The sequence below is a fragment of the Acinonyx jubatus genome, chromosome A2 (assembly GCF_027475565.1).
Source record: "Acinonyx jubatus isolate Ajub_Pintada_27869175 chromosome A2, VMU_Ajub_asm_v1.0, whole genome shotgun sequence".
Classification (NCBI taxonomy): Eukaryota; Metazoa; Chordata; class Mammalia; order Carnivora; family Felidae; genus Acinonyx; species Acinonyx jubatus.
This window is the reverse complement of record NC_069383.1, coordinates 5,825,720-5,843,573: the sequence shown is the minus strand read 5'-3', so window position 1 is coordinate 5,843,573 and position 17,854 is coordinate 5,825,720. Positions and strand designations below refer to the sequence as shown.

General features: G+C 59.5%; 1 protein-coding gene across 5 annotated transcripts in view; it reads right to left on the bottom strand.

The window, feature by feature from the left end:
- Window positions 1-17,520, bottom strand: part of WDR86 (WD repeat domain 86) — a 31,299-nt gene extending 13,779 nt beyond the window's left edge. For 3 of the 5 annotated variants that reach the window (XM_053217853.1, XM_027051273.2, XM_027051277.2), the window contains exons 1-4: window positions 16,518-17,520; window positions 7,517-7,658; window positions 4,266-4,680; window positions 926-1,061 (exon numbers count right to left, since the gene is read on the bottom strand). In XM_053217853.1, the coding sequence (XP_053073828.1) occupies window positions 926-1,061; window positions 4,266-4,680; window positions 7,517-7,658; window positions 16,518-16,740 (916 nt within the window). In that variant the 5' untranslated portion in view covers window positions 16,741-17,520. The remainder of the gene's footprint in view (window positions 1-925; window positions 1,062-4,265; window positions 4,681-7,516; window positions 7,659-16,517) is intronic. The other 2 variants (XM_027051272.2, XM_027051275.2) reach the window with 2 other exon arrangements.
- Between the last annotated feature and the right edge of the window lie 334 nt (window positions 17,521-17,854).

Genomic DNA, 17,854 nt, shown 5'->3' with positions numbered 1-17,854 from the left:
GGACCTCCTCAGCTGGAGCACCTGGGTGGCTCAGTCGGTTAAGCATCTGACTCTTGATGTTTGGCTCAGGTCATGATATATCACGGTTTGTGGGTTTGAGCCCCATGTTGGGCCCGCACTGACAGTGTGGAGTCTGCTTGGGATTCTCTCTTCCTCTCTCTCTCTGCCTCTCCCCTGCTCGTGCGCGCTCTGTCTCTCTTTCAAAATAAATAAACTTAAAAAAAAAAAAAAAGGATCTACTCAGCTAAGAGATGCATCCTTTTGCCCTTCCCTCTTCTTCCTGTCTAAAACATGACATGATGGCTGGAGCTCCAGCAGCCATGTTAAACCATGAGGTCCCCTAAAGGATAGAAGATATGTGCTAAGGGTGATGTGCAAAGTGATCAAAGGAGACTGGGTGCCTGCCTGACTTGGTGCAACCATCCATTCCTGTCTAGACTGCCAGCCTCTGAAATTCTACCTGAGAAAAATAAACCACTATTTCATTTAAAGCACTGTTATCTGGGCTCTTGTCTGTAGTCAAACCTAATGCCAGGTGAAGCCAAAGGCACGCGGCCCTCAGGTCTGGCTGGAGTAAGTAGTCTCTGTCTCATTTAGAGAATTAGAATGTGTCCGTGAGACAAGGCTCTTAACCCTGGGACTTCTGACCATTCAGGCTGCTGCACGTTCTTGTGGGGTGCAAGTGGGGAGGAATCCCCACACCCTCGTTTGGACCTTCTTTGGAAATAACGCCGCAGGCACATGTACGTGGAGCGGGGTGGGCTGTTGGTCCTCCCGACTGGCCGCTGAGGCTCACGAAGGGAACAGTCGAGTAAGAAGTAGAGGCAGAGAGGCCCCGAGTGAGGGAGGACTTGGTAGGGTGAGGAGTGGAGGGCACAGGCAGGTTGGGGTGGCGTGGGGACCGCCGGGGACAACGGTCACTTACAGGTGCCCGCGTGGTATTTGAGGGCGCTCACGCTGTGTCCGTGGGCTGCAAACGTGCGCACGCGCTCCCCCGTGTCTGCCAGCCAGCACTTGACCGTCCTGTCCGCGCTCCCTGAGTACACGTGCCGGTTCACGAGCTGGGGGGAGGGGGGAGAAGGGCGGGTCAGCACCAGACTTCCGGTCCTGCTGGCGGCAGCAGGCGACTGGAGGCCCCCTCCAAATCTCTCTGGCTAACAGGGGAGGGGCGTGTCCGGGTCTCCCTGGAAACCGGATGGGCAGGAAATGGCCCGGCCTGCGGGACCCACCCAGCGGCCCACTCCGGCGCCCAAGAATCCTGTCGCTTTGCCCTGGGCCAAGTCACTGACTCTGCCTGCGCCTCCCTCGGGGGGGTGCAGAGCGGGCCTGTACAGCGCTCGGCACCCTAAGAGCAAGGACCACGAAAGGTTCGCGGTGCTGTCATTACTGCTTCAGCAATTCCCTACTGAAGAAGAGGCAGTGCCTGGGAAGGTTAACACGAATCCATCCGCGGCCACGGCCAGGCGGCCCCAGGGGTTTCCGGCTGAGGAAAGGGCTCCCGGGGCGGGGCTCTCACTCTGCACCTTTGCACGCAGAGGTGCATATAGGAAAGAGAAAGGTCTAGAGGTACCCTGACTGGCTGCAGTTATGTCCAAGGTAGATCTTTGCCACCCGGGGGCCGTCCCTGGGTCCTGACCTCCTGCACCTGGGGCTGCCCTGGTGGGGAGGGAGGAGGCCCTGGAGACAGGCTCCCCCACTTCCCGCCCGCCCTGGCTCACTAGAGTGGCATTCCCAACCCTGCTTGGTGTGGCGGGAGGTAAGGAAAGGGCCTGGGAGAGAAGGGAAGGGGCTTGGGGAGGTCCCCTCCCAGGAGCACCCCCTGCCAAGGTAGTGTACTGGCCCAAGGAACTGCAAAGAAAGACTATTAAAAGAACCCTGCATATTCCTCTAGACAGAACCCCACGCAGCACCTCTGGGTAGCAGTGATGCAGAGAAGCGAAAGTTGGGCGAGGAGGGCAGGCGAGAAGCTCTGGAGAGAGCTCTTCCTGATGGTGCCAGGGCCCAGAGACCCCTGGGGGCGTAGGAAAGATGAGGCCCTTCCCAAGGTGGGCGGGGCCGCAGGCAGCTGGCCTGGAGCACGTACAGGCTGGCCACCGGCCTCCTCCACCTGCCCCAGGTCCTCCTAGCTTGACAGCCCGATCCCGGCCACGCTCTGGTTTCCCCACGTCATCTCCCAGTTTAAATCCCAGAGGACAGGACTCTCGCTAGCCCAGGTTCTAGTTCCACCCACAGCCACGGCACAGGTCAGACCTGGCTTTGGGCCGCTCACTGCAGCACAGGTGGTGGGACCTCGAGGAATACACTCCGCCTCCTGGAGGCGGAGGCTGCCGCTGGTTTCCGGAGGACACAATGGGGGACACAGACAGGGCCCCTCTCCCCGGCCCTGCCCTACAGTCCTGATAGTTTACGACTGGCCCCGGCCAACAGAGCCTGACTTCTGGCCTCTCTTATTGTCCCCTCCCCAAGAACAGGGACACGTGTGACACCCGCATGCCTAAGGGGCTCCAGCAGGGCTCAGGACGTCACTCAGTCTTCTGGCTATCTGCAGCACCCTGCAGGGGCTCAGCTCCTGCCCATGTTCCAGCACCCCTGTGCTGTCCTCTTTCTTTGTGGGCAAGCCGCCCCCGGGATGCCTCCTCACGCCGCCCCCCACACTGTGCCTGCCCCCTGCCCCGTGTTTCCTGACCGTTCCCCGGCATCTGTCGCTGTCCCCAGCATCCGCGGCCGCGTGCCGCTCAGTCCACGCAGAGGAGGTGCTGAGACCCCGCGGCTGCCCGGGCGGAGGGGAGCTATCTCTTGCTCCCCACGTAGAGTGTCCCAACAATGTGGGGCCTGCCACGCTGTGTTTAAAAGTGACCAAGCAGCACAATTTCAGAGCACAAATCCGAGGCCAAGGAAACGCTCCAACCCTGTCGTCCTTGGCGGCGTGAGGCCTCGCCGTTCCCTTGGGCCGCCCACAGGGAACAGCGGGGCAGTTTGGGGAGGCCAGAGGAGGCCCGAGGCAGATGGGGAAGCAGACAGACCCTGACGAGGGCCTATCACAAAGGACAAAGGTCCTACAAGACCTCCCTCAGCCAAGACAGCTCCGAGGGGGTGGGGCTCACGGGCCACACCCCTGCCACGGGATCCACCCAAACGGGCGGCAGGATGAGGCTTGCGAGCCTGGGACTCTGCCGTGGAGGCCCTGGGGTACATGCCTCTCCCTCTCTCTCACAGCAGCAGGTGCACCAGCACGGGGTTAGAGGAGCCACCGGGCCAGGCTGCGGGGCACAGCGGGGCTCTGGACAGTCCGCCTCCTGGGCAGAACTGCCAGAAGAGGCCCCCTGACTCCCCCACGGTTCAGGCCCGTCGCACCTTTCTAAGCTGCTGGTCACGAGTACAGGTGACGTGTCCAGCCCCGGGTACCAATCCTCCTCTGCCCCTTACCAGCTGTGAGGTGTGCGGCAGGCTGCTGACCCTCTCTGAGCCTCTGTCCTCGCACGTGCCCCATGAGAAAACGGAAGCACGTCTGTTAGATGCTTAACAGCAGCAGAAACAAGCAGAACAAGCCGTGCACGGGCCACCGTGCTGTGCCTACAGCGAATCCATCGGATCCTCTCAACCCCTGGGGGTGGGCGCCACTTCACGCTCAGAGGCCCCGAGCCAAAATCTTGGGGCCGGACGTGTTTCAGGAGCTTTTGGATTTTAGCAGCATGCTCCTGTCTCTACGGCAACAGGCATATTCCCAGGAAGCGGGCAAAAGCGAATTGCGACGAGCCTCCTCTCTGTCCAGGCTTTGCCACCAACTAAGTTTTGCTGCCGAGCCTAAATCTTTAAGAAGGCTTCAGGTTTTAGAACGTTTGCATTAAGGAATCGTGGACCGGGGGCTCGTGGGTCGGTAGACCTAGTCCTCACCTAACGTGTGAGGAGACCAGAATTCGCGTGTGGAGCACAGCCTTAACCCACGGATCTGTGAATGTGACTGTATTTGGAGACAGGGTCTCGAAGGAGGTGGTTAAGTGAACTTGAATTCACTAGGGTGGGCGTCTCATCCGGTCGGACCGGTGTCCTTGTCAGCAGAGGAATTCTGGATGCGGAGGGGAGCCCGCGTGAGGACGCAGGGAGAAGACGTCCGGCTGCAAGCTGGCACCTTGGCCTTGGCCTTCCAGCCTCCAGAACCATGAGACCCTCCATCTCCGTTGTCTGAGCCCCACCCCCCTCCCCGGGTCCGTGGCAGCTGGGAGGATGCCTCCCTGGCGGACAGGCAAGGGCCGGGCGGATCTCACCTCCAGACAGATGACGGGGCCCTGGTGCTCCCTGAACACCCGCAGCTGTTCCCCGCTCAGGATGTCCCAGGCGCGGATGGTGGCGTCGGTGCTGCCGGTGAAGGCCGTGTGACTGGGCGTGTCCAGCACAAGGCAGAGCACGGCGCCCGTGTGGCCCCGCAGCGTCTGCCAGCAGCCGCCGCCGGCCACCTGCCACACCCTGGCCGTGCCGTCCGTGCTGCCCGTCACCAGCAGCCCCCCGGCCTCCTCGGCGCAGGGGGCCCCGGGCAGGTCCCAGGGGGCGGAGTAGGCGAGGGTCAGCACGCAGTTGCGGTGGCCCCGGAACTCCTGGGACACCTGCCCCTTGTCCACGCTCCAGGCTCGAGCTGTCCGGTCGTAGGAGCCACTGAACAGCTGGTTGTCGGCCACCAGGATCCTGGAAGGAAGAGGGAAGGGCAGGGGTCACACCGTGCAGGGCGGCCCCACGGCCCGTCCCAGGGGCCCTTTGTCTGCCGTCCCGCGTGTCCAGGGAGCCCAGGGAACTTCGTGTGGGAGGAGCAGAGGGGCCCCCCACGACGCGCCGTCTCGTTTTGGTGAATGCTAGGAAGCCCTCGGAACATACACGTCTGTCTTCACGCGGCGCTCCGCGTAACGTCCCGGGCTCTGTCCACACACCCGCCCAGGAGAGCGGCTGAGGGAGCACCTGGAACCGGCGTGTGTGGCCAGTGTGGGGGCAGAGCGGTCAGGACCCCGCGCCTCACCCTCAGAGGCGCCCGGTGCTCCCTCTGCCGGCGAGCCTGGCGCAGGTAGGGGGAGGGCCGGACCTCGAGGAGAGCAGACGTCCCGCCCGCACGCGGCCCACGCCGCTCTCCGCTGGGCGGTCCTCGCGGCCCACGGGTCATTAGGGAGGCCGAGCGCACCGTGACACGCGCTCTGTGTCCGACTCCCTTCTTCCCTGACACCCAGTAGGTATGGTTTTCATGACACGCGTATCTCTAACAGAAAGTGACGAGTTGACACCACGTGGCATCAGAGGTGGTGCCCTGGGGGCCTGAGTCCTGCCCCGTCGGGCCCGGCACGAGAAGGCAGGGACCCCAAGGCCTGGCCGGTGCCCCACCCCCACCCCCGCCAAACGCACACACCCCGCCGGCTCTGAAAACATGGGAAGAAGTGAATTCCACGTGGTGGCCCCAGGGATACTGCACAGTCGTGAGCACTTACTTCGTGATGCAATACACTAAGACTTAGTATCTACCCAGAACTATCAGGTTTTGTTTGTTTTTTTTTAAGTCTATTTCTTTATTTTGAGAGAGAGAGAAAGACAGAAAGATCGGGGGAGAGGCAGAGGAGAGGGAGAAAGAGAGAGAGAGAGGGAGAATCCCGAGCAGGCTCCGTGCTGTCAGCACAGACCTTGTCTCGGGGCTCAGACCCACGAACCGTGAGATCATGACCCGAGCTGAAACCAAGAGTCAGACGCTTAACCACCTGAGCCACCCAGGCGCCCCCAGAACTATCAGTTTGGAACAGCAACCTCTCAAAAGTGGTGTGTGTGTGTGCTCAGCCTAAGCCTGGCAGACTAGAATTTCTAGCCTTCATTGTCCGGGTTTGCTTTTGAGGAGCAGCCGATAGTTTCCAGCTACAACCTGAGAGCAAGCTGGTCACCTGAGATGTGGCCTGTCCTGTCCACCCAGCCCCCGCCCCAGCGGGAGAATCCCGCACACCCGTGCTTTTCCTTAGTCACTTTTTTTTTTTAATGTTTTATTTATTTTTGAGACAGAGAGAGACAGAGCATGAGCAGGGGAGGGGCAGAGAGAGAAGGAGACACAGAATCCGAAGCAGGCTCCAGGCTCTGAGCGGTCAGCACAGAGCCCGACACGGGGCTCGAACTCACCGAGTGTGAGATCATGACCTGAGCTGAGGTCGGACGCTCAACTGACTGAGCCACCCAGGCGCCCCATCACTAACTTCTTCCTCAAAGAAGAGCTTCGGGAAATGGCCAGCAGGAGGTATGACCCCCTCGGCCACCTGTGTCATCGGGGCCCTGATCCTCAGTGTCCGGACCTCACTTGCTCTAGCTAAAGAGGCAGGAGAATAGAAGCCCGGATGCTGGGGGTGCCCGGGTGGCTCAGTCGGTTGAGTGTCCGACTTCAGCTCAGGTCATGATCTCCCAGTTTATGAGTTCGAGCCCCGCGTTGGGCTTTGTGCCGACAGCTCGGAGCCTGCTTTGGATTCTGTGTGTGTGTGTGTGTGTGTGTGTGTCTGCCCCTCCCCTGCTTGTGCTCTCACTCTCTCAACAATAAACATTAAAAAAAAATTAAAATAAATTTAAAAAGCAATGCAGATGCTGGAAGTCAGGAGGGCTCCCTCCAGGCCTTCGTCTCCACTCAGAAGCATCCTGAGCCAACACAACCCGCGGTCTTTCTACTGAGAGATGTTGCCTGGTTCCTGCCGGGTAATAAGGTTCTGACCGCAGGCAGCACCACAGGCAGCTGGTACCCCAGTCAGTTAATGGTCGGTCTGGCCCCCCATTCCCTCCCACCGAGCCCTAAACCACTGGGCCAGTTTCTCACGCTGACCCAGCCTGTGAATCACACAAGCAGTGTCCCCTGTGACTGAGAACAGCCCTCCCTCTCCACCTGCCCTGGCCCAGCCCCTGACCCCTTTCCCTGACTGACTCAGCACACCCCCCAGGAAGCCCTCACCCCCATCAGAGAGGCCTCGAGGGCCTGCGCGCAGGTGCCCGTCCCCCCTGGTTATACCGGGCCCTCCCTCCGGAGTTTAAGACAGCCACCACAAGTTGCATAAATAGTGTCAAATTGATCTGATCAGCAAAGGAATTTTCACGGCTCAGCTCAGACCCAAATTCAAGGAAAACTTCCAACCTCCTTGAGAAGGAGGGGGTGGCGTATTTCAACCACAACACAGAAAGGAGAGGTTTAAAACCACTCTGGGCTCTATCTTCAGAACCAAACCCGTTTTGCTCCAAAGCAAAGCCCCCGGTCCACCATCAGGTACCTGTTAAGCCACTTTGTCTGGAATTTGTTCACATCAGGAGGGGCCGTGGCCTCCAATGCCTTTCCCCGTGCCTAGCAGTGGGGCCCCCAAGTCGGGCATCCCTTCCCCGACCTCCTCCCGGACCCCCACATGCAGCCGGGGGACATCCGTCCTGAGCCTCCGTGGCCACGCGCTCCCGACGACCTCCGCGCACGTCCACGGGCGGGCCTCCCCGGCGCTCAGCTCCTCCGGGGCAGGGGGTCCCTGGCCACGCTGACCTGTTCACGATGGACGTGTGTCCCCGGAACACCTGCAGGCACTGCCCGGTCCGCACGTCCCACTTCCGGATGGTACAGTCAGCGCTGCACGTGAAGGCGGCCTCGTCCTCAAGGTGGCAGAAGGTCACGTAGCTCTCGTGGCCTGTGGATGAGGCAGACACGTGAGTGTTCCAGGCCGTGGCAACTCTCGCGGGGGCAGGGAGTGTCTCAGGCGAGTCCGGAGCGACTGGCCCTTTGCAGGGACAATTGACGAGTCCAGTCTGGGAGTCTTGGGAGCGATGGGCACCAGGAGAAATTCAGGGGGCACTCTCCCTGCCCCCGATCTTTTTTAAAAAACGTTGATTTATTTTGAGAGAGAGGGAGTGCAGGGAAGCGGCAGAGAGAGAAGGAGAGGGTATCAAGCAGGCTTCACCCTGTCAGCACGGAGCCTGAGGCAAGGCTAAAACCCACAAACCGTGAGATCATGACCTGAGATCAAGAGTCGCCACCCACTGAGCCACCCAGGCGCCCCTACCCCCATCCCTCTGTTCCTTGCTCTTCGTCTCTCTCTGTCTTCCTCCTCCCTCCTCTTCTTCCCTCCCCCTTCCTCACTGGTTCCTTTCAGTCTTCAAACTTCGCAGGGGTTTGAATCCACTTAGTCACTGAACAACCCGGTGTCCCAGAGGCAGGAGGCAAGGAGACCCAGGGCACACCTGGCCTGTGGGCCCAGAACGCCTGGCTTAGCTCCTGGCGCAGGTCTGGTCTCACCCCTCCGCACGCCCATCTCCTGATGGGCCCTGGGGAGAGTAACAGTGCCCGCCTCCCAGGGTAGCTGTGCAGACGCAGTGCATGCTGGATGGTGGCTGTTCTTATGTTTGGGAAGAGACACTGGTCCCAAAGGTATCAGGCCCTGATTCTTGGAAACGAAACGTTACCTTGCTTGGGGGGGGGGGGGGGGACACATTTGCAGATGTAATGAAGGATTCTGAGATGAGGACAGTATCCTAGATTCTCAGGGTGGCCAGAAATACCACCACAAGTGTCCCTGTAAGAAGGGGCAGAAGGAGATGTGAGGAACCCACAGAGAAGCCGCTGTGGAAACAGCAGTGACCGGAGGTGCCCTGAACACGGCTGATGCCACCCAAGCCAAGGAGCACCCAGCGGCTGCCGGAAACTGGCAGAGGCGACCAGCTCTCCCCTGCAGGGTTCAGAGGGACAGTGGCCCTGCCAACACCTCGGCTTTGGCCCAGCGACACCGATTTTGGACCTCTGGCCTCCAGAACCGGACCAGAATAAACTTGTGTCTTAGGGCGCCCAGTGTGACCAGTGGTCAGAGCAGCCGCAGGGAACTAATACAGAAGCAGAAACGACTAAGGCATTTTCTCTGCCCTCGAAGAGAGTACTGGCCCCGAAGGACAGACAGCGACAGGACACGTGCTGGACAGGGCATGACGGGGTCAACAGAGCAGAAGCCTGGGTGTCACGGTGCCTATGTGGGGAGGAGAGAGCAGAGTGTCCCGCGACAGAAGATGTCACACACCATCGCAAGAAGGGACCCCGAGGCCAGAATTTAGGTGCTTGGCAGAAACGGTGGATCCCGCACGGACACAGCAAGGGTGGAGGTCTAGGGCAGAGGGAGGGCCACACAGAGCCTGGGGTCTTGGCCAAGTGCACCTACCCATCCAACTGCTCACAGTGCAATTGTCAGTCTTTTGACTGTCACCGTGGCTGTGGGATCAAGGCTCACAGAGCAGCTCTGGAAGCTGTCAGGCGCCCCGTCATAGGAGGCCTGTCCTTCAGGTCAACACGTTTCCACTTCGGATAACCACTCTTGATAGCAAACTGAACCTGAGTGTATTTTTAGAAGAATCCAGGGACCAGAAAACCAATAGAATCAAAGGAATGTTTGACCTAAGATCCATTTCACAGAGAAGGAAATTGATGAATTCAAATATCTACACGCATGGGCTATATTAATTACGCTGAAGATCGCGGTCAAGGGGCGCCTGGGTGGCTCAGTCAGTTGAACGTCCAACTCTTGATTTTGGCTCAGGTCATGGTCCCAGGGTTGTGGGCCCGAGCCCTGTGTCAGGCTCCGTGCCAAGCATAGAGTCTGCTTGAGATTCTCTCTCTCTCTCTCTCTCTCTCTCTCTCTCTCTCTCTGTCAAATGAATAAAATGGTATCAGATAGGGATTCAGAATCTCCTGGGCAGTTTCAAGCTGATTTGCAGTTTTTGGGGGGCCCTGGGTTTTAGTTTAGTTGCTCTTGGAAGAACCCAACTCCCTGGGTTTTAGGAAACAGAATTAAAAAAAAAAAAAAAAGAAAGAAAGGAAGACATGTTTTCCAGTCTTCTTGGATAGCATATACCAGACCTCTAAGAGAACGACGTTTGTGTGAATTAAGTAAACACTTGAAGAGGGCGCAGATTATGTTTCCCTTAAAATACACGTCAGTTTAAAAGTCGAGGGCAAAATGTGTTTGGCAAAACACAGCCCAGCTTTTTTGCCAACCCCAAAATGTTTATAAAACATTTTAAGATTGTCAACAAACGTTCCCTGAAACCAGAGCTGCCGTGGGGAGGGCTCAGCGCCGTCTGAGGAACCACCTGGCTTGCTCAGCGTGGCTGGAAGGCAGCCCGGTGTCCCCAGGGCAGGCGGGCGCGGGCCAGGCGACCCCTGCGGGAACACCCCGCAGTCTCCTACCCACCCCGCGCAGCCCGGCGCCAGCCAAGCCAGGAGACGCTTCTGCAGGGGCATCGGCCCCTTTCTGGCCGCTTCCGTCCTGCCTCAACAGCATCTGACAGCAGGAAGGCAAAGTGCCAAGTGTACAGGAGGCCAAGAAAAGCACTGGAAAACAGTGTGGTGAGTAAACCATGGCATCTCCACTCAATGAAGCCATAGCCACCAGCCCAGGCATGGGAAGGCCATGAGATGTGGGACCGATTATATGACCCGTGGAAGCCAAAAAAGAAAAAAAAAGATATATACAATAAAAATATAAACACCTAGAAACAAAGACTTGAAGAAAAGAGTTAATAATGAAAAGAATTTCTTCAATGTAAAAAAAAAAAAAAAAAAATCTCATGTCTGAAGCCGGGCCAGGCTGACCCTCTGCCCTCTCGGGCGCCTGGCCCTGGGCTGGCTGAGGCTCCCCGCGGCGGTCAAGGCCCTCCCAGGGACAAGCCCCTTCCTGTGCGCCAGGCACCCCCACATCTGAAAACCCACACTGAACGAGTCCCAGCTCCGAGCCCTGCCCGCAGACGCTGCAGAGCGGGTCCCTGCCTGCAACCCACGGGCCGTGTGACAGGGTCCACCGCCCCAGCCTACGGGGTCACGGGGATGGGGGAGGCTGGGGAGAAGGAGGGCCCATCAAGTCTCCAGGGTCCACAGTGCTGCCACCACCACCACCACCACCACCACCACGAGCTGTTGGAATTGTGTAGAATAAGCAAAACAAAGCCAAACTAAAAATAAACATTTTTGAAGGGATAAAGAATGCAGATAAGACGCAACTATTATGTTCAAAAGGACAGGCTGAGGCCAGGGGTTTTCCGTTTCTGCCAATGTCGTCCGGCCCTCCCCGCCTCCCTGGCAGCGCCCCTCAGACTCGCTGGAGGCTCCAAGTGGCCCCTCCACGTGCTGGAGAGACCGCTCAGGGCATCGGCCACCCAGGGGCCGTGGTGGCAGAGGTGGGCTGGCTGGCGTGGGCCCCACCGGAGCTGGAACGTGTGTCCGACTCACTTGGCTTGAAAAGCGGATCCACTTTCCCCTCGGTGTCCCTGGCAAGTCTTGGGTCTCCCCCGGGGGGGGGGGGGAAGGGGGGGCTCCAGGCTGCTCACTGCGGGTCCCCCACCCCCGGTGGCTCCCCCGCCCCCCAGCTGCCCGCTGGGTTCAGACAGCTGGGAGCCCCAGCAGGAGGCTTTAGGGCAGGATCTGTTGGCCTGCAGCCATGCTCACACCTCCCTGGAGGGAGGCCTCTCGGCAGCAGCCTTCCGGGGCTACAGTGAACTTCCCAGCCTTGCTCCTTCGGGGCTAGGAGGGATGACCCCTTGACCCCTGCTGGTGAACCACAGGTCCTGCGGTTCCCCTATGCTATGCCCACATCTGGCAAGTGTCTCTATTAACCTCTCCTTGAGCTATACCATCTTGAGGGTGCCATTTTGTTTCCTGCCGGGACCGCCTCACGGAGCCGCCTTGGTGATGGGCCACAGCAGTGAGCCCAGAGCACGGAAGGGGTGGCTGAAACGGATGGTGTCGGACAAAACCAGCAAAGAGTCCGCTTCGGGCCACCTGCCCTGAGCTCCCAGCCAGGACAGGCTGGTGCTCTTGTCGCTGCGGCTGCCACCGGCGCTGTCGTCCCGCCTGGCTTCTGTCAGCCCACGCCCTCAACCAGGCGGCCTCGACCTGTGCCCTCCTCACGCCACGCCCCCAGACAGTGGTCTCCCAAGAGCTGCAGAAATGAAATCACCCAGCCCAGGCTTCCTTCACATCCATCCTTAAAACCGCATTTTGATGGAACTCTTCTTTGACAAAGTTACTCATGATCCATGTCTGAGAGCCTTCCCTGCGCCCCCACATGCTTCTTTAAAAATACGTAGACGATTCAGAAAGCCCACTTCTCGGTATATACACAAAGGGCCTGGAAGAGATGTTTGCACGGCCAAGTTCATGGCAGTGAACTACTCTCGCGAGAGTCAAGTGAAAGCAACCCAAGTGTCCACCGACAGGCGAACGGGCAAAAAAATGCAACAACAAAACAGTTTGCAGCCTTCAGAAGGAAGGAAGCCCTGACACCTGCTACAGCATGGACGAACCTCGAAAACATCATGCTCAGTGGGATGAACCAGTCACCAAAAGAGAAACACTATATGACTGCACTGTGCGGGGTCCCCAGAGCAGTCAGATCCACAGAGGCAGAGAGCAGAATGAATGTGGGGGGCGGGGAATGCCAGGAGCTGGCGGGGGGGGGGGGGGGGCGGGGGGGGGGAGAAATGGGGTTATTGTTCAAAGGGGACACAGTTTCAGTTTTACAAGATGACCAAGTTCTGGAGATGGGTAGTGGTAATGGCAGGACATTATGAGAGATTCATATCTCCAAACTGTACACTTAAAAATGGTCAAGATGGTAAATTTGATGCTACGTGTTTTCTATTATAGTTAAAAATTGGGGCACCTGGGTGGCTCGGTCGGTTAAGCACCCACCCTCAGCTCAGATCATGATCTCTTGGTTCCTTAGTTCGAGCCCCGCGACAGGCTCTCTGATGTCAGCACAGAGCCTGCTTCAGATCCTGTCTCCCTCTCTCTGTGTCCCTTCCCTGCTCACACACTCTCTCTCTCTCTCTCTCTCAAAAATAAATAAACGTTTAAAAAGTTTAAGAAGAAGGGGCACCTGGGTGGCTCAGTCAGTCAAGCGTTTGACTTCGGCTCAGGTCATGATCTCATGGCTCGTGAGTTCGAGCCCCGCGTCGGGCTCTGTGCTGACAGCTCAGAGCCTGGAGCCTGCTTCGGATTCTGGGTCTCCCTCTCTCTCTGCCCCTCCTCCACTTGTGCTCTGTCTCTCTCTCTCAAAAATAAATAAAACATCAAAAAATAGATAAACATAAAAAATAAAAATAAGTAAGATTGTCCATTCCCTTCCAGGCCCACCTGGGCCAAGAGGCGAGCCCTGACTACCCCAGCGCAGACTTCCTGCTTTATCTGAAGTTCAAGTGCACAAAGCCCCCCAAGTTTAGCAACCCAACCTGCAAACTCTCTGGGGCAGCCATCTCCAGATCTCACACAGGCACCCGGTAGAGCCAAGGGAAGGGTGCGGGCTCCGGCCAATGCCGTCCTGACTGCGTAAATGCGGGAGCACTGCTTAGCCCTTTGGAGCCTCAGTTTCCTCATCCACAAATGGGGATAATAAGGCTGTGAGAAGCAAACGAGGAAGACCTTTGGAGCTGGCCAGGTACAGTGCCAACGAGACCCTCTTATTTGTTTCGGGCGTGTTGATGTAGGCACGGAAGGTCAGACAACTAGTATGAGTCAGGAACCATTTGTTCATTGTTTTAATCCCCGCCCCCCCCAAAACACACACAACCTCATAAGGCTAGATGACTATTGTATCACCCCCAATTCACAGATAAAGAAACCAAGGCAAGAGAAGTAATGAGATTCGAGCGGGAGCAGCCCAGCTCCAGAGCCACCTCCTAGTAATGGCCCCTCCCGCTCCCTGGTGGCGAGTAGGGGTCAATCTGATGGGCAGACGCCCACCAAGACTTCCAGTAATTAGGGGTGTGCAGTTTGTTCACATGGAATTAAAAACAAACAGCACCCCTATCTTGCTAGAAGATACTGTTAGGAGACAAGGACGCTGTGGGACAACCACAGTGGGTTGGAACCTTCAAGCTGGGTCCCTTGCCACGCAGGAACAGACCAGGAGGGGGACCGCCATTTTGGGAAATGCTGCCTACCCCATTGAGCCAATGAAGTGCCCCAAATGAGCAGGTACCCGATGGATAAGAGAAAAAGAGGGGGAAAGGAAAATTACATTAAATACAATTCTTCCCTTTACAGAATAATTGTCAGTTAAACCTGCTTTTTCTCCCCTTAAACCTGCTTTTCTTCACCTAGAGGTCACCGACCGCATTTGAAAGCCAGCTCTATTTTCTTTAAAAAGAAAATTTTTTTTAATGTTTATTTTTGAGAGAGAGAGGGGAGGGGCAGAGAGAGAGGGAGACACAATGGGAAGCAGGCTCCAGGCTCCGAGCTGTCAGCAGAGCCCAACATGGGGCCCGAACCCAGGAACGGTGAGATCACGACCTGAGCCAAAGTCGGACCCTTAACCCACTGAGCCGCCCAGGCGCCCTCAGTTCCATTTTCTGAAAAAGCAGAACTGCTGCGGGTCAGAAGCTAGGAGCAAGGACTACTGCACATCCAAACTGACTCTTTTCTAAGTTACTATTAGTGTGACTTCGTGATAAGGCAAGGCTATTCTGTCCCTTCTGTCCATGAAAATTCTTGAAGTGCCGATCTTTATAGCAGCAGAAACAATTCGGGTAAGTGCTCGGCAGTTTCTCAGTTTGATGGAGTTTTCCTGTTGAGGGGGATGGCTCTCAGCCAGGGCACAGAGGCTGTTGGCGTCCTCTGGGGACAAGCCACTGTGAGGGCCACAAAGCGGGTGTTTCGGTTGTTGCCAGGCACAGAGCTGGGTGGTGAGGACAGGGCAGAGCTGGGCAGGAGGGCGGGCCCTGGAGGCTCGGCCCAGGCTCTGGAACTGCCCACCAGGCCAGAACCACCCTGGAAAGGCCTGGAGCTCAACTAGGGAGGAAACGTACCTACGAACCGGGCTCCCACCATGGGCACCAGCCCCAAGGTCTCCCCGGGGGCAGTGTGCCTCAGACCCACCCAGGAGCTTGTTAGAGGTGCAAATTCTAGAGTCCTACGCTATGGGCCCACTGAAACTGCGACCTGGAAATGTACATTTCTGAAAGCCCTCCAGACGAGTCTCGTGTCTGGGGGGCAATGCAGCTAGATTTTAAATTCTGAACAGATCTGGTGCACCTGGGTGGCTCAATCGGCCCGGCCTCAGCTCAGGTCACGATCTCGCGGTTTGTGGGTTCGAGCCCCGCGTCGGGCTCTGTGCTGACAGCTCGGAGCCTGGAGCCTGCTTCGGATCCTGTGTCTCCCTCTCCCTCTGCCGCTTCCCCCCTCACGCTCTGTCTCTCTCCATCTCTCAAAAATGAATAAACGTTTAAAAATTTAAACACATTTTGAACAGATCTTAGCTCTTCCAGATTTGGGTCAGTGCCTGTCAATCTGTGCGATGTTGGGGGCAGGGGGTGGCCAGGAATGTGTGTTGGTTTGTACCAGAATTTCCCGTCTCCACACCTACCCCCAAGTAACAGGCAATCCAAAATCCATTTCTCCCAGGCTTTGAAATTTCTCCCATAACTGCTTTTATTTAAAACCAACAGGGTTATCATCTGCCACTAATGAAGCTCCCTGTGCCTACATGGCTTGAAGGCCCGGGGAGGCCACTCGGGACTTGCTGGTTATGGTGGAAAAACCAGGCGGTTATACACGCCCGCCGCGTGGAGAGCCTTGTGCTTCAAGGGGCTACTACCTGCTCTCGGGACAACAGCGACAGGGCTGGAGAGGGACCTCACAGTCCTGCAGTGTGGACACGTCACAGGGACCCACAGAAAGAAACGCATCGATCCTCCAGTGTGACGAAGTACACAGATACAAACCAACACGTGTGCGTTTGTGAAACTTCTATAAAACAACATGTCCACCTACTACGTGTGCCTCCTGCCCCCGCATCGTGTTTCCAGATATGCTAACCCCCTTCTGAGAAACTTTGATCCATTCCTCTCCCACACCCCTTCATTCTCCAGCAGAAGAAACGAGGCTGCAGGGAGGGCAGGGCAGGGCGGTCAGATGGGGAAGGGAGGGGGGTTCACATTTCAACCCTCCCCTCCCTCCCCCACAGGCTGCGTGACCCCGGGCAACTTATTTCCGGAATGCCTCGGTTTCCCGGTCTGCCCGAGGGGGATAACAGCCGCGTGAGGCCTGCACACTGCAGTGCTCCGTGCAGCGGGGTGGGGGGCTTGGCAAGCCCTGGTGGTGACCACAATGGCTCCTAGAGTTAAGGTCCCGGCCAAACGCCCCAGGGACAGAGAGAGGCAGGGGAAGGCGCTGCCTAGCCACGGGAGCGCGCCGAGGTGCGATTCCCGGTGGGGCGTTAGAGCCGTGGTACCGGAAATGATTTCCCCACACTGGGCTGACAGGTGACGGAAGCCCCACGCAGCGAGCGCCCCTCGGCCCACGGGTCGGGGTCACGGCCGGCTGGGCCCCCCCGCCCCGCGCAGCCCGCGGCGCACTGGGCCCCGGGCGGGCGCTCCCCCCCACCCCCCGACGAGCGCCCCGGGCGGGGGCGGGGCTTGGGCGCGGCGGGGGGGGGGGGGTCTGGGGGCCGCAGGGCTGAGGTCAGAAGGCGGGCGAGCGCGAGGGGAGAGAGGGCGCGGCGAGGCGGGTCTACCTTGCAGGAGGGCGCAGCACTGGCCGTCCGCGGTGCTCCAGAGGCGGGCCGTGCCGTCCTCGCTGCCCGTCAGCAGGCGCCGCCCGTCCGGGCTCAGGCTGAGCCAGTTGATGCCCCCGCGGTGGTCGGCGCAGACCCTCAGGGCCGACCCCCCGCCCCCCATGCCGCCGGTCCGCCGGGAGCCCCGGAGGCAGCGCCCCGCTAGGGAGGGGCGCCCCGGCATCCGCGCGGCGGCTCGCGGCGGCCGAGACCCGCGGCCATGGCCCCCCGCGGGGCACGGGGTGCGGAGGAGGGGAGGTGGGGGCCCCCGCTCCCGCGCCGCCCACCCGGCTTCCGGGCCCGCGGACCCGGCGGTGGGGGGGAGGGGAGGGGGCTGCGCTGCAGGGGGGCGGCCCGCTGGGACTTCCCGGCCCCCACCGGCGCCGGCCGCCTCCGCTCCGCGCGCCGCACCTGGGCAGGCCCCTCCCTCCGAGGACCCCCGGGCAGCGGCGTCTCCGGGCGCGCCGGAAGGCTCGGGCCTCTTGGCGGGGTCCCGCGGCGGGGGTTGGGGGGGGAGCCCGGGAAGCCGAGCGCCCCGCGCCCCGCACGCCCTCCCCGGCCGGCGCCGCGCGCTCGGGGCGGCGAGTGTGGAACAATACGGTCCGGCCTGGCTCCTCCTCAGAGACCACCCCCCAACCTGTCCCCTCCCACTTTCCCGGCCGGCCGGCGCCCCAGCCCCCACCCCGGCACCCGGCCCTCCGGACCCACCGCCCCACGTGCGACTCCCCCGGCTGCCCCTTCGGGCGGGGACCGAAGGCCGGGACGAGGGAGGCGGAGGTGGACGCGGGGGTCCGATGGGGTGAGACCCGCACGCCCGGGAGCTCCCTCGGGCCGGCGGCTGCGCGCCACCACGGGGCAAGCTGCCCCGCTCCAGGCTCCCAGCCCTGATGGGGGTGCTGTAGGACGGTCCCCTTGTTGGAGAGCGCCCCTGGCCCGCCCTCGCTGGGAAATCACACACACGCCCCGAATTCTAAAGAAGTTCCGCCAGTGGGGCGGCGGCGGGTGAGCCGGGGGAGAGCGGCGCGGTAGGGTTTCCCGGAGGGGTCGGGTTCACCCATTCACGCGGCCGCGGGGTCCTCGGCGCCGGGCTTCCGCCGTCCTCGTGCTGGGGGTGCGGGGCCCCCACCCACCGATCCGTCTTTTGACATCCCCATCCCACCCCAGCTCCTCTGACGGTCCACTGAGGTCTCTGCGGGAATCCCACACCCCAGGATAGGAGCCCTCCCGGAACGCCTGCTGGTTCCTATTAGAGCCGTTCCGCCGCCTGCTTCGCTGGGGGCGGGGAGGGGTGATGCCCC